Source organism: Aulostomus chinensis, chromosome 24, assembly GCF_037954235.1.
Source record: "Aulostomus chinensis isolate RoL2024-O1b breed Wild chromosome 24, RoL_Achi_v1.0, whole genome shotgun sequence".
NCBI classification, from domain to species: Eukaryota; Metazoa; Chordata; class Actinopteri; order Syngnathiformes; family Aulostomidae; genus Aulostomus; species Aulostomus chinensis.
In genome coordinates, this window is record NC_141343.1 from 9,703,810 (window position 1) to 9,725,674 (window position 21,865).

The following is a 21,865-nucleotide window of genomic DNA, read 5'->3' on the forward strand; positions in this document are numbered from 1 at the left end:
GACGGAGCAACTGCTGGGAGAAAATCTCACGTGTTTTAGAGGAACGCTGAAATTCATTAGCATGTTCATGTAGCACCTCTTCGGGGATTAGCACCATCACACTCGTGCAGCAGGAGAATCAACTACTGTCTTGACAGCAGAGCTCAATTAAAGCCAGACCAAGGCAGGACAGAAGGTGTTAATGTATGATACCGGTGTGTGTGTGATCATACCAGCTGTACAGCCCCTGGTGTGAAAGAGACACACAATTGAGAGAGGTGCACGGATAAACCTCAAATATTCCACGCTTAGATGCGTGGCAGCAATATGTGCCAGTAATCAGCTCATGCTATTGCTGGTAACCTTTATTTTGTACTGAACTCTTCATGGAGTAATCTGTCTGTAATCCACTGTAATCCAAGATTTAATCTTGTTAAAATCACTGATTCGGTATCTGTTATTAAAAAAGCTCTCGGAGTGTGTACGCCGAGCAAAATCTATTATGCTTTGCAGCAGCATACAGGAATAATCATGAATATTGGGGAAGAGTGTACAACAATCTGCTTCTGGGGATTTTAGTTGCATCTAATCGCCAACAAGCAACCTCAACAAGAAAAGTAGATGATGCACTTAACAGATGTCAGTTGGTTTACAATTCGATGGACTAAATGCATGTTATTGACAGTCAGGGACGGCACAATCCATACGCAATATTTACCACATCCTCATTAAAAGTTGCTTTCGATAGGTTCTCAAAAGTGCTCCAAGTCAGCTGATCGATCAAAATCATTTGTTTTTACGCTTCCTCACACTTGGAATTCTGGAAATACAGTGTTCCCGGCAGGTTGCAAGTGAAAATCCAAAATTTATAGAACTTAATGCATTGACGTAGGCGAGTCAAATATGTTGTGACTTATCTAACTAAAGAAGATGAACTCCCGGGCTGATAGGATGAAATCTCTGCAGTTTTAAGAGAATCAGAGCAAACTGAGAAAAACTTGAGGGAGAATTCCCCGCGTCACATTCCACCAGGAATCTTACCGGTGTTGAGTGTGCCCGTGATGAGCCTGAACAGGTACTGTGCGAACTTGAAAATCTCCCGCTTGCACCTTTTCCTGCAGCTCATCTTTGCTCCCAAGAAGGAGGAGGAAGAGGAGGAGGGTGTGGGCTTGGAAAAGGTCAGCACAAAAGGAGGACTCGGACTGGATATCCAGGGAAGACTTTGACAAAGTCCCACAACAGGGGTTTCTTCTCTCCTCCACTCCTCTGACTGTGTTGGCGTGGCTTTGCGTGTGGCGGGAGTGATGATCATGAGTGAGTGGAGACCAGCAAAGGGGGCTCGTCTAGTGTGTGTGTGTGTGTGTGTGTGTTTGTGTATCCTCAGTAAAGTGGCTCCAGGGTGAGGCTGATCAGCACATGGATGTGTACGTACGCTCATTCATATTTCCTTACCGACGGTTCACCCCCTGCTCTGGGAAAGGTGGTGGTGGGCTTCTCTCAGTCCCCTCTCTTTTCTTCCTGCACCACACACTCTTTCACTTCAGACTTTTTTCTCCGAACCTTCAAGTCCTCTTCTGAGTTACTACTATCCACTTCACAACACAGTAGTTAACCAGTCAGTCTTTGTCCAACACACAAACAAACACACACTCCCAACACTTGATCTTGTAGTGCGCCTGCTGCTCGCTCTACTCAGCACCATCTGTGGATGTTTTACCCTCACTGACGGTTGCCATGGAGGTGTGGCCTGATTGGCCCGAGCGAAGGAGGAGGAGAATAGAGATAGAAGGCAGAAAAGGAGGAGAGGGAGGAGGAGGAGGAGTGAAATAAAGGAGAATTAAGGGGAAAGTGTCCACCTCAGTGAATCAGCAACGAGAGTCCATTATGGGCCTGCCCGCATTATGTATAATTGAATGTTAAAACAATGAGTGACAGTAATGGACGGTGTTAATGTGATGGGCTCTTCGGACAGATAAGGGACACTGAAAAAAATGATAAGTCCAGAGAGAGAAAAGGTTATGGAGCCGGGTTGGTGAGATTTTCTCCGACAAAATGTCAAGGTCAGTCTTAATAATGACTGACAGGCTACATCCCTGAGTCTGTGATGACATTCGGACCGGCCAAGTGCATCATCTTCTCCATTAATGAGCCTGCACTGTACCTCAATTGCATTCATCTATCAATGCCAGGCTGTCATTAACTTAGACCTTTCGCTGTGTCTAGTCCCACTGCTGCAGAGAGTTTGGATAAGGAAACCTAATTTCTGATTATTGACAGCATCAGGTGTGAAATAGAACTGTGCATAAATGCACTCTGAAAGAGGCTTGAGACTTCACAGGTCACTTGACAGCCAGGCAGGTCTATTTTTGTAAATCCTGCTCTGTGCAGAGTCTATGCTTTGACCTTGGAGTTTCTTGTCAGCGTCCAATCCGAGCACATACGCTTCCTGGGCAGGAATGAGCAGCAAGGGGACTGTTCCACAAGCCGGAATAAAACAGGCTTGGGTAGAAATAAAGATTTCAAGGACTGTGAGATCCTACTGGGTCAGAGCAGGACAGAGAACTAGTACAGTGTCTCAATTAGGTGAATCATTTAGACGGTACCTGTGGGGCTCGGCAGCTCCTTTGTGACATGATTTAGTTGCTTTCACGTGCTCAAGACACGGTCAGGAAAGGCAAAAAGGTCAATTACTTTGACGGTCATCACGCAGTTGTCATGGCTTTATCAATAATTTGCTGAGACCCGGTGCTCTTGGATACCTTGCAACAGAAAGGAAATTTGTGATTCCTTTTATCTGTTGCGCTTTGGAAAAAGCACTAGGATCAGTGACTGCGTTTGTTTATGACTAATGTTACTGTTTGTAACAAGCTGCCTAACTGAACTTGCTCAGGATTGCAGTCTGTTAAAACACTGCATTCCTGACAGTCTCGCGGCTTTTGCAGACGCACTGACTGCAGGCGGCACCAGACGCCAAAATTACATCACAAAGAAATTGGACTTCGAGTTTCGTTGAAAAGTCCCTTTTAAATACAAACTGGCCCTGACATCAAACTCCTAGGTTTGATGAACAAAATATCCAACATCACTTCTCAGAACGCCCTCTCAAAATGACACCGGCGTCTGTTCTTGTCCTGGCATTAAACTTTGGCCACACTACATCACAACGAACACTCAAACAAAGATCAATGTGGAGAAACGAGTCTCATGATGTCACACACCAACACAAAAGGCCAGTTCAAGTGTTTGTTTAGTCAAGTACAGCAAGTACAACCCAGACTTACTTAAGGTGGACATACCTATAAGGTGATGTGGGCATTTTTATTTCAGTGGCAAGCTACCTTCTCTGAGACACTGTGTGGACAGCAGGAGTAAATTAAGTCTCTTTAAATCTAGGTCGGAGCAAATGATTGATTTCGTGAACGTAACGCATCATTTCTGGATTAAATTTGTTAAATTCAGGAGTACTGGTACTGACTGTTACATTTCTGGTATTGTGAGAATAAAATTAGACGAAACCGAATTCAAGCGATTGAAATGCAGGAGGCTGACTACGGAGTCAAACCTTCACCGCACTTCTTCCCGACCACACCACGTCAGAACATAGAGATCCAAAGCATGGGGGGGGGGGGGGGGGGAAGCTAAAAATAACAACAATATTTCCATGTTTGACTGGAGGCTATTACTGCTTCCACCCGTCAGACAAGCAAACAATTACAAAATATGCGTTTGTGTCTATTTATCTGCCAACATACTTGCAGTCTTGTATTTGGTGGATATTTTAAGAGCCCCACCCTCAGTGAAGACATGTGTGCAGCTCCATCACCTCTCGCCTAGCCCAGTGCTTCCATTTCCATCCACGTTGCCTATAAACCCACTCATCGTCCCTTAAGTCTCTAATGACAGGAACAGCAACTGGGACCAGTTAGACTCGTGTATTTTTAGGTCACACTGTGCGTTTATCTCAACAGCCATGGCAAAATTAGCTAGACGAGGTTTGTCCCCTAGCTAACAACAACAAAAACCCTCAAAACAATTCAGGTACAATGTCACAAATAGTTTTTTTTTTTAAATCTTTTTCTTCTGGGTTTGGGACTCCAAGTGTCTGAATTCAAAGATCTCCCTCAAGGCTTCCCACCTCCCCCAGTGAAAGTGTGATGTGTGGAACAAATCACCACATTCCAAGTCCATATACAGTCAGGGAAAACTTACCATGACTCATGTTTATCTCTATGAGTACGGTCAAGGCAAAAAAAAAAAAAATGACATGGGGTAATACAAATGCTGACATGTCAAAAAATGCCTGTGGGATTTCGACAGAAATATAATGTAGGATTACATTGTTTGTAATTGAGCCAATCAAATATAACAGTTTGGCCAACAATATCATATCGGAGTATAAATTGTCCAAAATGTGTATAAATGAAAATGAATTTAATTCGGGGAATAAATTAAATTTATTTACATTTTTAAATTCCAATAAATCTTCCAGCGTAATTTTAAAAAAAAATTTTAATTGTAAAAAAGATCTTTTCATTCCTCACATAGAAACACTAGTCAGTTTTTTATTTTTACAACCACAATCAAGGGATCAATGCAGGAAATTGAAAGACAACAGCAAACTTTGCAATGCTGTATCCAACAGCAGCCTGAGAACATTTTCATATTTAAATGGCCCTGCTGTTGAACAATAGCCCAATCCAGGATGACTTAACTACTATTCCTAATACTATTACTGGAACTAAATGAACACCCTTTTCCATTTATTCCATCAGCACATAAAATGGTAGCTTACATGGATGAAGGTATTATTCAATTTAAAAGCTCATAGCTCTGGTATGGAGAGATTCATTGAGAACTCCTTTACTTAAGTACCCTTGAGCCTACCAGAGGAGTTTATTTCATGAAGTGCAGACTGATTTCGCCTTGGGTAAAATCAAGGCTGTGTGCCACATGTTCTTAAAGATTAGGTCTTACAACTTCGTTGAGCCTATGCTCAGTTCGAGAGAAAAGAGACACACCTAACTCCGATTGGAATTCCAAGAGCATTCCCCGGCAGAATAATCCGTCCCAAAAGAACAAGGAACTTGTCTTTCTTTCTCGACTTTGATGGAACACGAGTTGTACAGGGTGAAAACGGCTCCGATCGCAGAAGTTGACAGGTATATTGATCTATCGAGAAAACATTGACTGCAGGTGCCTGGAGGTGAGAGCCAAAATTACAAACAGCTTTTCCTCGACAATGTGTGTTATTTGCAATGTGTTTACAAGCAGCTTGGTCGAAAAGAAAAGGAGCAACATACACTGGAGGCACACAAATACTTTTAAAATGTATGCGGCCTGCGACCTAAAACATAAATAACATGAGCGCGCCTGCAGCACACCTGGAGAGACAAATAAACCACCTTGTAATCTTTAAAACTGGGAGCTTCAAGGAAAGTGGTCACTAAATTGGACGTCAGCAACTGAGGTTCCATCTATAAAGCTCTTGTCTGCAGTGGAGTGCGCTCCACTGCACTGGATAAGTGCTCCGCCTACTCATTTTACCCTGTTTGACAAAATCCAGAGAAAGGCCTTGAAAGTTGTTGTAGTGGAGCAGGAAGCCATTCTCAACCGCCCATCCACAGGCCTCTCCACCATATTTCGGGCACAGCATGTCTCGAAAAGATGATGAATTATTTGTGTCGTGTTGTACTGTTGATACACAAAACGGAAAAAAAAAAAAATCTCATTTGCAACGAACCTACAGAAGTACGTTTCGCATCACCCTGGAGAAACAGTCTCAGCTGGCTGTCAGAAACATCCAGTGTTTAAAATGTCTTCCAGGAGTGGAACATACAGTTTATACAGTCACTGAACAATCCCCAGGATTCAGCTTGGTCGAGTTTTGGAGAGAAAAGCGATCATGCAGGAATTTTACCTAAAAGCCGCAAGGGGAACCACCATGTTATGAATATGTGCAGCAGAAAGTAGGAACACTGTGCAGAACCACTTCAGGGTTACTGCTTTACAAGCGTAGGTGGAGCGAATCAAGCAAAAAGGAACCAACGCGGCACTAAAATTGTACGCAACTGTTGGGAGCGTTCTAAAAATCGAACGAAACACTGTGTCATCCTTCTACAATTCTACAATTTCATTTAGCAGACGCTTTTGTCCAAAGCGACGTACAACACAAGCAAGAATTCAGACTTAAGGAAAAACCCATAGTAAGCGCAAAAGTGCGTCAGTTCTGGGGTTGTATCGTGCCCAAAAAGATTGTTGGTAGTTTTAATGCTCGCTAGTTTTCATTCCTTGATTGCTAAAGGAAAAAAAGACATAAGCCAGTGAAGGAACTCTGACGGCAGCTCCGACACGAGGACAAGGTGTTCTCAAATTGCAAATTTCTGATCTTTCAAACTGATTTGGCCGATATCCAAATTCCACCCATATCTCTATGAAAACAACTTTATACGATATTTCACATTTTGTACATGTTGGGGGAAAGAAAACCCCATAAGATAACATTTTGAGTTTGAAAAAGTAACTCTTTTCTTTATTTCCACAACATTTTGAAAAGCCAATAAATAATATATTGACGTATTTTTTCCCTCAAAATAATTAGAGGACAATAAGCAAAGAAGAAGAGACTTGAGCAAAACCGGGCCTACGTCATTATCAGTCAGTGCTGGTACCAAATAGTGAATAGAAGATCAATATCTGCCAATAGCGAGCTGATAATATTGTGCATCCTGATTGGTTATTGTTCAGATCAACTGTTTTGTCCATAAAATGTTGAAAAATTATAGAAAACAATCGCAAACCGATGCATGTAAATTGCAAGGATGACATGACAATGGCTTAAAAAGATTCAAATGTCAAGTCCTCTGACAAAAAAAATCCACTAACTATTCGTTTCAGTGTTTGTTTGTACTGAGAGTGGATGTAAAAGCTTGTGATAAATAAATAAAAAAATCGGGCATTCGACCATTTAGCTTGCCAAACATGACATTTTTATTGGTCCAACAAGCTAGCATTAGGGCTTACAGAGAACATACATAAAACATGAGCTACAACAAAATAGATTCTGCTGAGTCCATAAAAAGCTGGGATGGAAAAAATATCGTATCTATTTATTTAACACTTCATTTCAGAATAAATCCCAGCAGATTACAGGCTAAACATTTTCACTGCAGTTGATTTCCGGGGGGGGGGGGGGGGGGGGGGGGAATGGAAGAAGTAGATATACTGTAAACCAAGGGTCACACATTCAATTTCCAATGGAACAGTTGAATCTGGGCTCTCTGCCCAGAGTTGCTTACTGAATGCACCGTTTCATGAGCCTCAAAAATAAGGTGGTAAAATGACGCATCATTGCCAAAAATGCACAATGGCGGTAAAATGGGACATTCTCGCAGCAGACGGTTAAAGAACAAAATAATACATTATAAAATTGGAAAATTGACAGAATGTGCTTTTGCAGTAATTTATGAATCTGCATTCAACTCAGAAGAGGCGGAATAGAAACCTCAGCCCGTTTTTCAGCGCTCAACCTTGAACACAAAGCTTCGTCAACATTAAGTAGTTTTAATAATATATTTTCTGGAGCAGAGGGTGAATGAGGCAATGAATTTCTTATTTATGTCTGGCTCATCATCACTGCCAAAGTCAATAAAGTCAGGGCGTAGGTGCATGCGAGGAACAGCTGTTTTGATCAAAACATCAAAATGGTTGGGCTGCTGTTGTTTTTTTTCTCCAAGTGTCAAGTTTAAAGGACACGCAATGCACCGGGATACATCTGCTCAAAATGCTCTGCTTGCTTTTGTCACTATAGAACTCTCTATTTCAACATTAACATCCGCTTAGTTCACCAAAAGATCACAAGCCATAAATCAGATTAAGTTGATAGTGATGCTTTCGAGTACCCTCTGCTGGCTGTTACCACAACTTGAATTCGGCGATAAAACCATACAATATCCTCAACAGAAGTATGACAAAATGGCACCTCACACCGAGCCGGCACATTGACGGCTTGGATTTTCATAGCAATGGAGGCGGCAATAAGTGTCCCCCTCGGAGGTGGAACATTGCTGGGCCAGGACTGGCCCCCCAATTTGCCGTACTCCGTCTAAAACCTCAGACAGAGCCGCAAAAAAGACGGGTAAATTCGCGGATTGCTGTCCGGCGTAAAAGCGCCAAGGGTGTCATCTACGGGAGAGAGGATATAAATTATTAGGACCACGATTATTCATGTTTCTTACCGGGAAGAAAAATGTCAACGTGACGACTGTAGATCCTGGCCGAGATTCATGCTGTTGCTGCATCTTTGTCGTCAGGTCAAGCTAAGACTCACTGAAACATTGACTTCGCATCAAAGCAAAGTAGGGTTAACCATCTCGACTGAGCTGGTTATTGGTATCACCAACTAATCAATGGAGAGTGATAGATGATCCTCCTTCCTTGCTGACCAAGACTACCTCAGCACATTGGGGGCCTGAGAGATATTAAACAACAATTTGTAAGAAAAACAGGGCTACAGACAACTACGTCTCATCAGTCGTTAACTCATGTTTCGCTTTTTTTTTGTGTTTTTTTTAAATGCCTCATCAATAACAAATGTTGTAGAAAATGCCCATTAAAATTTCAGGATTGTATCATCTTCTATGTAAAGACAGGTAGACAAATGATGTCGTTCATGAAGCTGGATTGAGTGCACTGTTAACTGGTTATTTCTGCAATTTTTTTTTTTTAAGCATGATACAAATTGCTGGATTGATTGAAGAATTTTCAACCTCTGTAACCTCTGCGTACTCATAAACTGGACAAACCTTCTTATGTCTCGTGAGACACGTGGTGTTAAATGTCTTTCCTCTTGTTCCTCCACAGGGGATTTCCCTTGAACACACCTTGAAAATAGCAATTTTATCTCTTTCAGAAGCCTCGTCTCGCAATTTTCACAGCAGATCTGATGGGCACTTCTGATGGGCTGATTAAATTACTTCAAGCCCACATTGGCCGTTATGATCAGCGGCTGATCGATCGCTTGGTGCACCCTTGCCTTTTTCCCACAAAAAAAAAAAAAAATCCTAAACTGGGAGATTGGAAAATCCTGGTGTGAATAACGTCTGACGTAAGATCTTTAATTCTCTTGACTAACCAGCTGTTTTTTTGCAACTATCTACGGTTGGCTTACAATTCACTTTGGCAATTAAATGGAAACAGAATTATGTGAACGAGGCAGCTCTGGCTAATGTCACTAACGTCTCTATATCATTTTATGTTACTGCGCTGACAGTTTTGGATATAACAGAGAGTTAAGTACCATTCCCACGACTGCTGGGTGCTGTGGTTAAAGGATCGAAACTGGAACCGGGGTCACTTCAAGAGTGTAAACAACGCCATCGTGATCGCACAAGTGATATATGAGACAAGTAGTCTACTTTCCTGGAAAAGCTGTGGCGAAGCACCATTTTCAGTCAAGTAAGACAATTCATTGTTTTTCCTGAAACATAAGGTTAATGGTGGCTGTGACAATGCAGGGTGTCACTGCAGATAAGAGCCTGGTCGATATCCGAAGAGAGTAATGAATTGCTTATGACATCAGTGTGCTAATGTTAGCACAACTGCTCCCTCAGGGCACTACTGAAAAGCATATGAGATGCCTCTTTGCATCATAATCCATTGTGCTGCTTCGTGTGCACTTAGCCGTTCACTCCTATGAGGTGTGTTTATTTCATGCTCCAACCAATTAACAGACGGCCATGTTGCAGATTTAATAACAGTGCACCGACTCAGGTGCCCTGTCTTCGTTGACATTCATCGCCTCTCTTTAGTAGTGGGCGGAGCTTGTTTTTAAAAGGTCATTATGGAAAACTGATATAATCCTTTTCATTAGAAATCTGCTGATGTGAACCTGAAAACAGTCGCAGTAAAACCTGACACGCTATCTGTCTTCCTGCCGCCAAGACGGCAGTACTGTATCACTGTCATTATGCCTTTGAATACACAGGCAACGCTTTATCTACACTCCACTATCTGCCCAGGCTGTTTGGGGAGATGAAAGCTCTTGAGGAAGACACTGATAAGGGTGACTCGCTTTGTATGTCCACTTACATTCAGCTGAGAGGGAGCGCCTGTAATGGAAAACTCATTTTCTGAGAAACTTTAACCTGAAACAGGATGAGTTTCACCTGGCTCCACTTAAAAGATGAATGCTTGAGGACATTAGGTCTTTTATTAATATCTAGCTGACAAATTACTGTCACACTACGAGCCTTAATAATCAATTCTGAAGTTTTATTCTTGTGGCACATTCTGAACTTAATTTAGCCAATATCTAATATGCTATAAAACTGATTTGCATGCTCAAAATAAACCACCGATTCTATTCTCAAAGCTACCTTTGTTGAATTCTGTCAACGCTGAAATCAATCTCTTCAGTGCTTCTGTTTGGAATGACACTGCAGCCTCTCTCTCCCCTGTGCGCAAACCTTTTTCCTCTGAGATACATTCAAAAAAGCACTTGTTATGATAGGCCCTTTGAGGTTAGCTTGAAGCATTTATCCACGTTCTATTGGGGTCCAAATCCTCATTATTCCTCAATGATCAACTTGGTAGCGTTGCCAGCATTGTCTCTGCCAGACTGTTACGGTGGAATCCAGAAAAATAAAGTGCTTGGGGTAATAAATTCATTTTTTTAATGCGACTTTTAAGACCACATATATTTGGAAGCAGATGGCATAAAAATTTGAGCTGCAATTGTCAATTGTATACAAGAGGGCATGCAAATTCTGGTCGTGGATTTTGGAATATTTACGGCCAAATGGAAATGCTTTGGTAGATCCTAACTGTGGTGACTTGTGCTAAAGAAGTCAGTGTTATCAGACAAATAAATAAACTGCATTTATTTTGGCACACAACACAAGTAATCAGGGCATGAAGGCAATATCTGACCTCCTGTGGTAAAGTGAAGCTGTTGTTATATCACAAAATTCAAAGATGAATGCACTCGGACCACAAAAAAAAAAAAAAAATTCATCCACCCACACACCTCCAAGAGGATTTGTCTGCCTTGATTGATAACGGCGCAGCTCTTATTCTGCCATTCTCAAGGATCAAGACCGGTAACAACTATAGGGCATTCAGAGAGCGCGAACCTCCACCAAGGTGAACCCTCTGCCAAATCCTATGTCAAAAAAAACCCAAACTCATCTGCCCCCACAATTTTATGGGTTGTTCCTTGGTTCCAACACCGAATGGACCCAGAAACATCACGACCTTAGCAGCAGTAACAACTAGAGGGGTACAAACATCCTCCAAGGCCCATCTTGCAACATGAAAAAAAATCCATATATTAAATATTAGTATAATTCTCAAATTAATGTTTTATTTCTTGAGAAATTAATGGAAATCGTGACCAACAAATGCCTTCTCACAATCTTAAAGAACCCAAAAACAACAACAAAAAAATCCTATTGCAGTCCTGTGAATTGTATTGGCGGCACAGCATGTTATTCATGAAATATATATCTTTTAAATGCACAAAACAGGAAAGGCAAATCTACTGCACATTTTTAAAAACAAAGGTTCTGCTTGGCCTCCGGTCCACCTTTCCACAAGGTTACTGGACAATCCTGCTGTCCGTGGACAAACTGCGGTGAGAGCATAATTAAACTGCCGCATACTGAAACTAAGAGGTTTTGTAGCATCTTGTCCAGAATTGCAATCCAGCTAGCTTTTGTCTGATGACTGTTTTTGGGGTTTTTTTGCACTAACTTGCAGTTTTACTCCACTTTGACTGTACAGTCATTGTGATCTGAGGCAAATCCTGAGGGATCTCAAGCTTTATTGTGACAGCAGCTCTTCACCTCTGACTCTGGACCAGTTATAGCTCTGCTATTATCTGTTTGCTGCGCAGGTGACCTTCTGTCTAACCGGTGAGCTCATCGTCAAGTGGCAACGGTATATCTTGCAGAGCTGTTAATGTATGGGCCCCCCGCAGATGCATCGACGCAGCTGCATTCTGGAGGGAACTAAGGGATTCATCTGCGGGGAATCTCGTCATGAAAGGCACAGATGCAGATGGGAAATAAACTGCACTGCAAGGAAAAAGGACTTCAGTGTAATTAGTTTGGGTTTGTAAAGCAGGAGGCGTCCATCTGTTCGAGTTTAACAAAAAAGCGGCGTTCGAGTGTAGTTACAGAGCCTCCAGGTAACAGTTATTTCAAATTATTCCACCCCTAAATCATTTTATGTACAACAGGCAGAAAAAGGTCTATGGTCTTACTCTTATGGAGTAGGAACTTACATATTATAGCCAGAAATGCTGGTATCCCGTCCAGCATCTCTGATACAGATTCTGCCCCTCATATTACGATGACAGACATGACAATTTGGGCATTTTGTTGACCTGAATGCATTGATAGGGAGAATTTTAAACTGAAAAAGGAAAAGGGTGATGAGTAAGGAAATCACAACATCTCAGAGTAATGAACACATCGAGCACAAACAGCAGTAATGAACTTCATCCTGTCCTCCTTAGCCTCATCACTCAATTTGAGTGTGTGAGAGTGTGTGTGTGTGTGTGTGTGTGTGTGTGTGTGTGTGTGTGTGTGTGTGTGTGTGTGTGTGTGTGGTGGTCAGGGTTCTCATTCATTGAGAGCAAAAAAGCAATAATGATCTGGAACACATCAGTCCTCCATATTTACTGTACCCAAGACCAGCCAGGTCTTTAAATATAATGGCACATTAAAGTCACAGACATGATGAATGTATCTCTGTTTTTTGCAAGAGACCCGATGGGGGAACGAGGGCAGACTATAACGTCAGCGGGGAAATGTAGATGGCATTTAAATTATGGTTTTATAGAGTGCTGCCTCTGTTTGGAATAGTGTTTCCCCACCATGCCATCTTGTGAAATGATTTCGACGTGTTCCCTCTTCGATGTACTCGGCTCGAGGACTCACGACAACTGAATTCTTACCAAATATGTATATAAAGCCGCTGTGTTTACTGTCTTATTGTTCAATCCAAGCAATACAGGGAAAATAAAAATTACAACTTTTTCCCCCTCAAGACAAGATGGAGAAGGTGGCTGTCGAAAATCTGGTATTGAAATACAAATAAACCAACAATGAACAATTAGCCACGATACAAGAAGGATTCTCCATCTGTCGCAACGGAAACTGTAAAGTATTTTCAATGAACATTTCAATATATCGCCTTAAAAAAGGTTGATGGAAACAGTAAATATTTAAAAATGGTTTCACAATGTTTCATATGACAAATGTTAATTCAATGGGAGATGGAAGCAGCTTTTTCAAATAAATTAGCGTGAACCTCCACGAACAAGGAAGTGCACAGATATTAGTCTGGAGCTGGAGGGGACCTTCTTAATTTGTGTCATCTTGGAAAAATCCTTACAAGAAATGACTGGTGCGCATACAAGCAGTAGCTTTGATCCTCCTCGATTGACCAACTTTTGACTGTGACAGTTAACACACTATCAGCTTTGATATACATGAAATCATTGAGGACATAAAACTGAGTACAAGACAGGTGTTCTTCCCAGTGAGACGAATCTTAATATTTGCATGAATGTAAATAGGTGAAAATGTCGATGATGATTTCTGAAAATTCAGTTACGTTACCTGGGACATTCTGGTACTCTTTAATCATAGCAGTATAAAAAAAACAACAACACATCTTTGTCTGTCTGACGATATGAAATTATTGTGAAATCATTCGTTTCCAGTTTGGAAATGCTGAAAATTTTGTGGATTGTGTGGAATTAGATGCAAATCTTGTGCAAAGCTTGGGTTTGAATTAAATCTTATCTGGGACAGAAGCCTTGACATGGTGGCCAAGCAATCAAATCTGTCTACAGATCAGTCTGTTCAGGAAGCAGCATCAAACATCTTTTCCATGGAAACAAACAACAAACAAAACAAACAAAAAAAGAGCAACATATAAATATGCGTATTTTAAATAATGTTACTTTGATATATTTTCAAATAATGACATGATTGTAGTTGTACACGGTCATATGGGAGCTGGTTAAGTGAATCTGTGTAGGAGCCAGTGGGCCTTTGTTCAGTCTCAAAGGCATTGAACGGGAGGCTTAGCAGAGCCAATAAGAGATGGGAGCGCTTGTTAACATGATCAAAACCCAGAGAGAGCCATGCATATACTCTGAATTTATGTTATCTCAAGCCCGGCTGGGAAATATTGTCTCTTTTCTCATCTAACCCCTGTTCCTCTGTAAAAGAAACCGATTTTACTACGCAACCCGAAATCACCGAAACAACAAAAAAAAAAGGATACGCCGAACGTTTTGGATGGATTGCCGACATTAATCCTGACACGCTAAATCAATGATGAGAGCCACAGCACAGTGGAGCAAATTCACCGAGTCCACCTTCAGTTGGCTCACTAATAATGTGGCAGAGGTAGCCCTGAGCTTTGATGGAGGGGAGAAAAAATATGAGGTGGGAAATTGGTTTTACTGCTGTGTGGCTGCTTTTTATTTCATGATTCAGAGCTAACCCACAAAGGTCTACTAACTGCGTTTGTTATGGACCGTGCACAGGCTGTATCAGCTGAGGGAGCGCTTAAAAAAAAAAAAAAAGGGAAAAAAAAGCCCGAATTACACAGCAGAACATGCGGTATATTTAGACTAAACCTTTTTTAGGATAAGTAAGGTGGGTTAATTAAAATGTCATCTCGAGACAGCGTTTTACAAAGATTCGTCATCTTTTGCTGCTCTGGCGTCTGTTGCGTTTCTCACCTCTGGCGGAGGGGCTCTGCAGCTCAGGACAAACACGCACTATGCTCACAGTTTAGCCATATGGGCGACATGATGGCCACCATAGTTTAAATCCGTCACATGGTTGTTGAGAACCAACGTCATGTGGCCGTGTAAATCATACTGCGCGGGAGATCGAACAAATTAGAGGTTAATACTTGGAAACTCATGAAAAACAGGACAGCTAATATTTGTGTTAAATTGACAAATAAATATCCTAACTTTATTTCAAACTTCTGGGTAAGCTCACGAACAAACCTCACAAAGCATTATTTGTATTATTAGTATTATTACAGCTAAGAAACTGGGGCCCACATATTTTGTGAAGTGCGAGATTAGGGATTTTTTTGAAGCCACTAGATGGCAGGCCAGAACATAAATTTACCCCCCCCCCCCGAAAAAAAACTTTCAATCCAGGTAAAAAAAAAAAAATTTAAAAAGGTAAGATAGAATCTTAAAGAAAGAAAGAAAGAAAGATCTTTAAAGTGACAATTAAATACAAGCCATTTTTAGCCTATAGACTGCCTGGCTGTGAAAGTGCCACAGATCTGGTGGTAGAGGTAATGACAGACAACAGCACACACGATGCTCGGTTGGCCACAACCCGACTGCATCCTGAGCCTCCTTGAAAGCAAAACAAAAAACAAAAAAAAACCTTGAGGCCGTGTCCCTCATACAAACACAGATTTCAATGTCAACTCCCCACCTGGACTGACCCAAACTCGCGCAGACGAGGACAGACTAACCCGGTTTGAAAACATTTCCAGGTTAACTCCCCCGTCCCATCATGAAATGAAATGCTCTGTGTAAGACGACATTTGCATGGGAAATGCATCTCAAGCACGAAATGCTTCATATTACTGGTTTAATCAAAGCATAATCCTACTATGTGCAAAGGTGCAGCATAAATTAACCATTTGCAATATTCAGGTTTCAGCTGCCAGTAAATCACTGTCATTCAGAGACTGCAGGGAACAATTAGGAGTCGGTGTATAGCTCCCTGTGTGATTAACCAGCCCAGAGCAACGACACAACGAACAAATCAACCTCCCACTACAGTGGGAGAATCACAGTACTTACTCCTGCAACGCAAGACCAGACTCCGTAAACCTGTAGGGGCTTGTGTCAGGAGAAATCCCTCAAAAGCTCAGATATGATCAAAGCATTTAGGACGTCCTTAGCTAAAGCGTACGACAGGTGAAAGACCAGTACAGACGGAGCAGAGAAGAGAATCGTGATTTCTCCTTTACCCTAACTAAAAACAAACTTTCTCTCTGTCTGCAGCTGTTCAGGAACATTGCCTTTGAAACTTTCAACACTGGGGGGTCACAACGTTATTCTCCAGCAAGAAGCCATTTATTGAATGGCTGCCTTGAAGACCAGAAAAATAAAACAATTTAGTCACTGCCATGGGACAGGGCAAATTACGCCCACCGCCATGCAATACAAATAATCATTAGCACTGTAATTACTGTGAGGCATCACGTTAGAAATTCATCAGTAGAAGTGGATTGCCAGGATGCACTTCAAAGTACAAGGAAACGCATCACATGGGGATTATATGATGGACTAACGCCCTCTTTTTATAAAGTTGCCATTCCCTCAGCGAGCTGTTCGAGTAGAAACAGGCTGTGCAGAGCTCAACAACCAGGTTACGGATGTGAAAATCAAAGTCATATTCTCCATGGAGGAGTTGATTAGCAGCCATGAAGTCGTAACCAATCCGAGGTCGACCCACCACGAATGAGCAAGTGATGCAACTTGAGTACCCGCTCCTCCAGGAGGCCTTAAGTTCACATCACAACCTTGTTTTAAGAATAACAGTTTTAACAAGCGTATCTCACTGGGAGGTACTACACTACCCACAATCCTCGAGTGTATCGACGATACCTGTGAGGCTTCCGCGATTGTTAATGAGGAGCATGTATTTCTGTTTCTGATGAGAAATGTCCAGTTTTGATATCATGCTGTATTACTCATCGGCATTACAAAAAAAATAAAAGTAAAAAAATGGCCAGTTAGTCACAAAATGTAGTTATTTGACACAACATTAGGTTTTTAAATTTTGTTTGCAATGGTTTATGGGGCAAGTAGTTCCTTCAGTTTTCCCTGTTCTCTTTAACTGCAGAACCAAGAATTTAGTGGTCATGATTCCACATGTAAAACTCTTAAAAACCATGGAGGAATTTCCTGGGAAATTTATCGGAACTTGAGCCATTCTCAAGGCGGTCAGTCCCCAGCTGCTTTAATGTGCGGATTTTCCCATTGAAGGATCAATAAAGTCTTATCCTAATTTAGGTTGTGAAGTGTTTATCGCAGGAAACCAGGCTTGTTCACCACACTCTGCATGTAATCAAGTCGTACCACTGCACCAACATAGGTGCTGTTACTTAAGTAGGCTCCATACTGTCAAACAAACACACGGACTGAACTCGCAGGGACAATTTATACTGGTAAGTGACTGTGTTAGTGTTAAAATAGAGTTTGCTGTCATAACAAAGTGTATATTGTGCCATGGTAAAAAGCTCTGCAGGCCAGCTGAGAGCCTTCTTTTCCATGACCTCATTTTGTTTGGTTTCTTCTAAGGAGGCCTGGTGTGGTTTGTTGACCCATTTTCTGCAGAATGAGTGTCTGCGGACGGACAGACGCGCGAACATACAACAAGATAAGCATCGTCCGGAGGGACCACAGATGTAAGCACTAATGGGACTGATGCCATTAGCGAAGCAGCACATATAGACATTGCCCTTAATGTGGAAACGGCATGGGTGAGAAATTCCCATCCCTGCTCTCTGAGATGGTGTTAAGTGCCATTTCAAGAGTGTTCTGGATTGGGTCAGTGCTGCGAAGGGACCAATGAGACACGAATTCCCAGCTGTGCATTGACAAAAGCCCCTTCACTGGAACATAAAGATAAAGTGAGCAACTTCCATCGCACTGTAAACATTCTAACTGGAATTCGTCAATGTGACTGAAGGCTTCTCTACACATCTTCCACTTCAGCAATGGAATTCATTTTCTACAGTTGTTTGTATAGTCTCCTGCCGTTTCAACATTTTAGTCTCCAGCGTAAAAATAAATCATGACCTAAATCAGCTACCGCTAAATGAACATGATTAAGTTCCTAATTTGTCATTTCTAATTCTTCAGGGCAACATATAGTCATATCAGCCACTCTTCCGAAACAAATATTAGGAATTCTGTATTATCTTGCTCATCCAGGAGGCCGGTTCATTGTAATGTGTTACTTTGAGAATTGGCAGAGTTCGACACGACTGTCACATGATTTCAAGTATTCAAACAGATTCTGACAGCAAAACTGGGACATACTTTATCATCAAGTTGTCTCTCATTTGATATCCAGCCGTCAGTCTGGAGCCACAGCTGTTAAAACCAGGATGCTAACTCCTGGCGTTACACTGACGAACAGTATGTAAAAATATAATTTGCTTTTTTTGTTCACCAAGCTTGCTCAAACCTCCGATACCGTTAATTGTCTGAAAACAGTTTTCGATTTTGGTACAATTTAGAGAAACTTGCAGTTACAAAACAAAAAAGTTAGCTATGTCATACCAAACTGTGGTTCAGACAAAAGTAAAATATTGAATTTCTTCTCTTTAACTCGATTATGGGGGCTCAGTAACAGTTACTGGCGTCCAAGCTTATCGGAACCGATGCAGCAGAGATGCAGCAGATTCCAGTCTGCCCAACAGACACCTGCTAGTGTCTCGAAGGATTTGTTTTGTTGTTCCTGTTGCAGGCTGCCAGCTTTGAGCCTTAAAAAAAAAACTGAGGCTTTTCTTTGCCATTTTAGATATCTTTGTTTATATAAATCTATTCCTTCCACCCTTTCTACCTATAATGACTATCATCTCAAATGTCTCGGTCACAGCGTATGATTCAGAAACCTTCCATTATGTATTGGATCGCAGACGTCCCCTCAGGCTGAAGTGGTTAGTATGTAAACTAACTGCGGGCTTTGACATTGACACCCAAAGTTCCAGAACAAAAAAAAAAGGAATAAAAAAGCTCTGCAATACTCTAGAAAATCAGGAAATACCTGAAAGCTTCCCATAATCGGATTTGCACTTCAATTTGTGACCTAAAAAAAACTTTTCATTGAACATGATAAGAACATGCGCTTATCTCCTGCTTCGTTCATGGATCTCTATGCTTTAAATTTGTAGGAGAGTGTAGACGAGGGAACAGAACAGACAGGACAGCTTATCTTTTAATACAAGGGCCTTACTAATGAGGTTGCAGTGTTACCACCATTTCATTATTCATTTCGATCAAACTCAGGAGGGCAAAGGAAATATTTATCCTAAAAAAAAAAAAGGAAAAAAGTTGCAATTAGACCTTCAGAAAGGTTAAAAGAAAGCAGACTATTAACCGCGAAGAAGTAGCAGTAAAACAAATGGATGTCTCCATCTCCAAGTCATTTTCTTGGATAATGACTACGTTCTATTTTAAATCTGAATCAATGTCAGAGCTATCAGAATAATTACTTCCCAATAACTCATTTGTATATCATGATCACAAAGCTGTCAAATGATCCAAGCGATACTTCATGATATATACAGACAAAAATGCCAACCCCAAAAATTCAGGGCGATCAATTGATCAAATGTTTTGTTATTTCAAGTCCGGGGTGTCCAAATATATAAAATCAGTATCATCAAAATAAAATGAGGATTGCACTGCGTCCCATTTTGCAACGCTCTTGTTTCGTAATCATGGTTGATCTTGAACAACATGACACAGGAACGAACCGCTTAAAAATGAACACTCGATGTCATTTTTTTTTCACCGGACACTTTGACATAAACAGGAGATTGCAAAAAGGCCTGAGCGATACAGACAAATATGTAAAAATGTCTAGATTCAGTTGAAAACTTTGATGTCAATCATTATGAAAAACCAACTAAAAACTACAACAACAACAACAAAAACAATGCCAAGCCATTCTTTTACTATCAACAATCCCCACCACCATTTCATATTTATCCTGTGCTTTCATGGCAATTTGCATTTAATTAATTTAAATAAAAGTGCTGCTATTCTATTGGACACTTTGTCCTACGAACAAAACCGTTAAAATTTCAAAATTCTGCAGCAGGAATTAAAGCAATCAAAGAAAGTTTGGAACGAATGCAATTATGTCATTTGGGACCTTCCAGCAGACAGGTGCAGCGTTGGGTGGAGGCATTACTGGGATCCTCCCAGTGGGACATCAATCTTACTCCTATTCTTCCTGCAGTGACAGGTTGATGAAGCCACTTGGGGCAGCGCCATATGTCATATGATCGGTTTGCCATGGCAACAAGGTAGATTTGAATTAATGTTTCATTTAAAAATTGTGATGGTATTATGTGTTTGTTTGTTTGTTTGTTTTATTTATATATATATATACACACACACACACACACACACACACACACACACACACACACACACACACACACAGATAAAACCACAGCTGGAATGTACACAGTTCTTAGATGTTTAGATGATTGATGACATTTGGACCTCTACATTGTTTCAGTTGCAGGACAGCTGTTCATGTAACGCAGGTAACAAAACAGATCAGTGTGTGTGACTGGATTTTCCCATGGAATGAAGAAGACATTGAAACTACACGTGTAATAAATTCGATGGCTTGGCTAAGTTAATTGACAATAGAAAACATAATCTTCAGGATGAATCTGTCTAATTTAAGACTTTCATAAATCATTGTCATTGCGATCATCACTTGCCCCGACATCAGCACCTTGTGTTTGCCTCCAAACTCAGCACTTATGCATACATGCAAGTGGCTGATGACCACTTTTCCCTGGATTTTGGATGCTTTTTTCCATTAAACGTTAATTGAGGAGGGCATTTTCACCGTCTTTGCAGTAATCACTGCAATTACTCATGTTAACCATTAGCTCGAGACGGTTTCAAATTGAAAGGCTTTGCCCTTTGACCCCGTATGTGGATTTAGCTTGTAAAGGGAGAGCTGTCGTGTCTGGTTCGCGCATCATTGCCCATGAAGAAGTGAAACGTTCCGAATGATGGAAAAGGTTTGGTTGCGTCTGCATTTCCCAAAACTGAATGTATTGGAAAGATTTTTAATCGTCAAAATTGAGCTTTGCGACCATTTTGGAATTAAAAATATGACGTATATTACAGTTATTATAGTCGGTGACAGATGATTAGATTCAACATGAAAGACATCATAGCTCATTAGAGGCCATCTCGACAGGAAACATGAATGAACTTGCATGGTCTTTCAGGCCTGGAAATAAACCTCATGGTTGCTGCTACCTGACACACAGTCAGGGGAGCTAAATAAGGCTGCGACAGGGAGAGGTGTGTTAAAGCCGAGGTGAAACAGACACAAGAAAGTCATTCCTGCCCTGCAGCAGCTGAAAGGCTTACAAGGTTTCACTGTAGCCCGTATCAATCTGGAAGGCCTATTTATAGAGGCCGCTGCAAGAATACAAACACTTGACTCAAGTGGGTTAGCAGCATCCACCTGCATCACCAGCAGACATCAAGAGACAGGAGGACGTGTGAGGAAAAATAAGGCTGCTAGGTTAAAGGGAGGGATGCATTATGCAGAAGCGGGCAGCTGATGATTAATGAGATTCTCAACTTCATGGCAACTTTTCAAAGACTCGTTTTCATACTTTAGGAATTTTCACCTCTTCTTTCTGCGCCACCAAAACAGAACCTCACATTGCCATTGTTCAACTTCTCTTGAAACAGTGAGATCTAATCATTGTTTAATCGTATCTGTGTCCCAATTTACCAGAGTTATCCAGATTAAACTACATCTAGGTGTTCTGGAGTCACATAAGACGCAGTCTTCATCAGCAGATTAAGTTTTACCAGTGGTCAGCGCCACTTTAAACCTAAAAAAAAAAAAAAAAAACGGACATGTCGTCATGACGTCCTCAAGCTGTTAACATCTGGAAAACTGCTGTTTGAAAACCTTTATATATTCTCAAGCTTAAAAAATGCTTCTGAGTTGTATGATGGGAAAAGTAGGATCCATTGGGTCTGGAGCCCGATTAAAGTCAGGATTTCCGGGACAAGGTGCTCTGCATGGCAGGCTCTGACTAC

General features: G+C 41.2%; 1 protein-coding gene across 4 annotated transcripts in view; it reads right to left on the reverse strand.

Moving 5' to 3' along the window:
* kcnip4a (potassium voltage-gated channel interacting protein 4a) overlaps positions 1-21,865 on the reverse strand; it is a 139,847-nt gene that overhangs the window by 97,790 nt on the left and 20,192 nt on the right. The window contains exon 1 of one of the 4 annotated variants that reach the window (XM_086197589.1): positions 1,021-1,631. The exons of the other annotated variants lie outside the window; for them this stretch is intronic. Coding sequence (XP_086053715.1) covers positions 1,021-1,417 — 397 coding nt within the window. The 5' untranslated portion in view covers positions 1,418-1,631. Of the gene's footprint in view, positions 1-1,020; positions 1,632-21,865 lie in introns of those variants that run through there. 4 annotated transcript variants of the gene reach the window in all.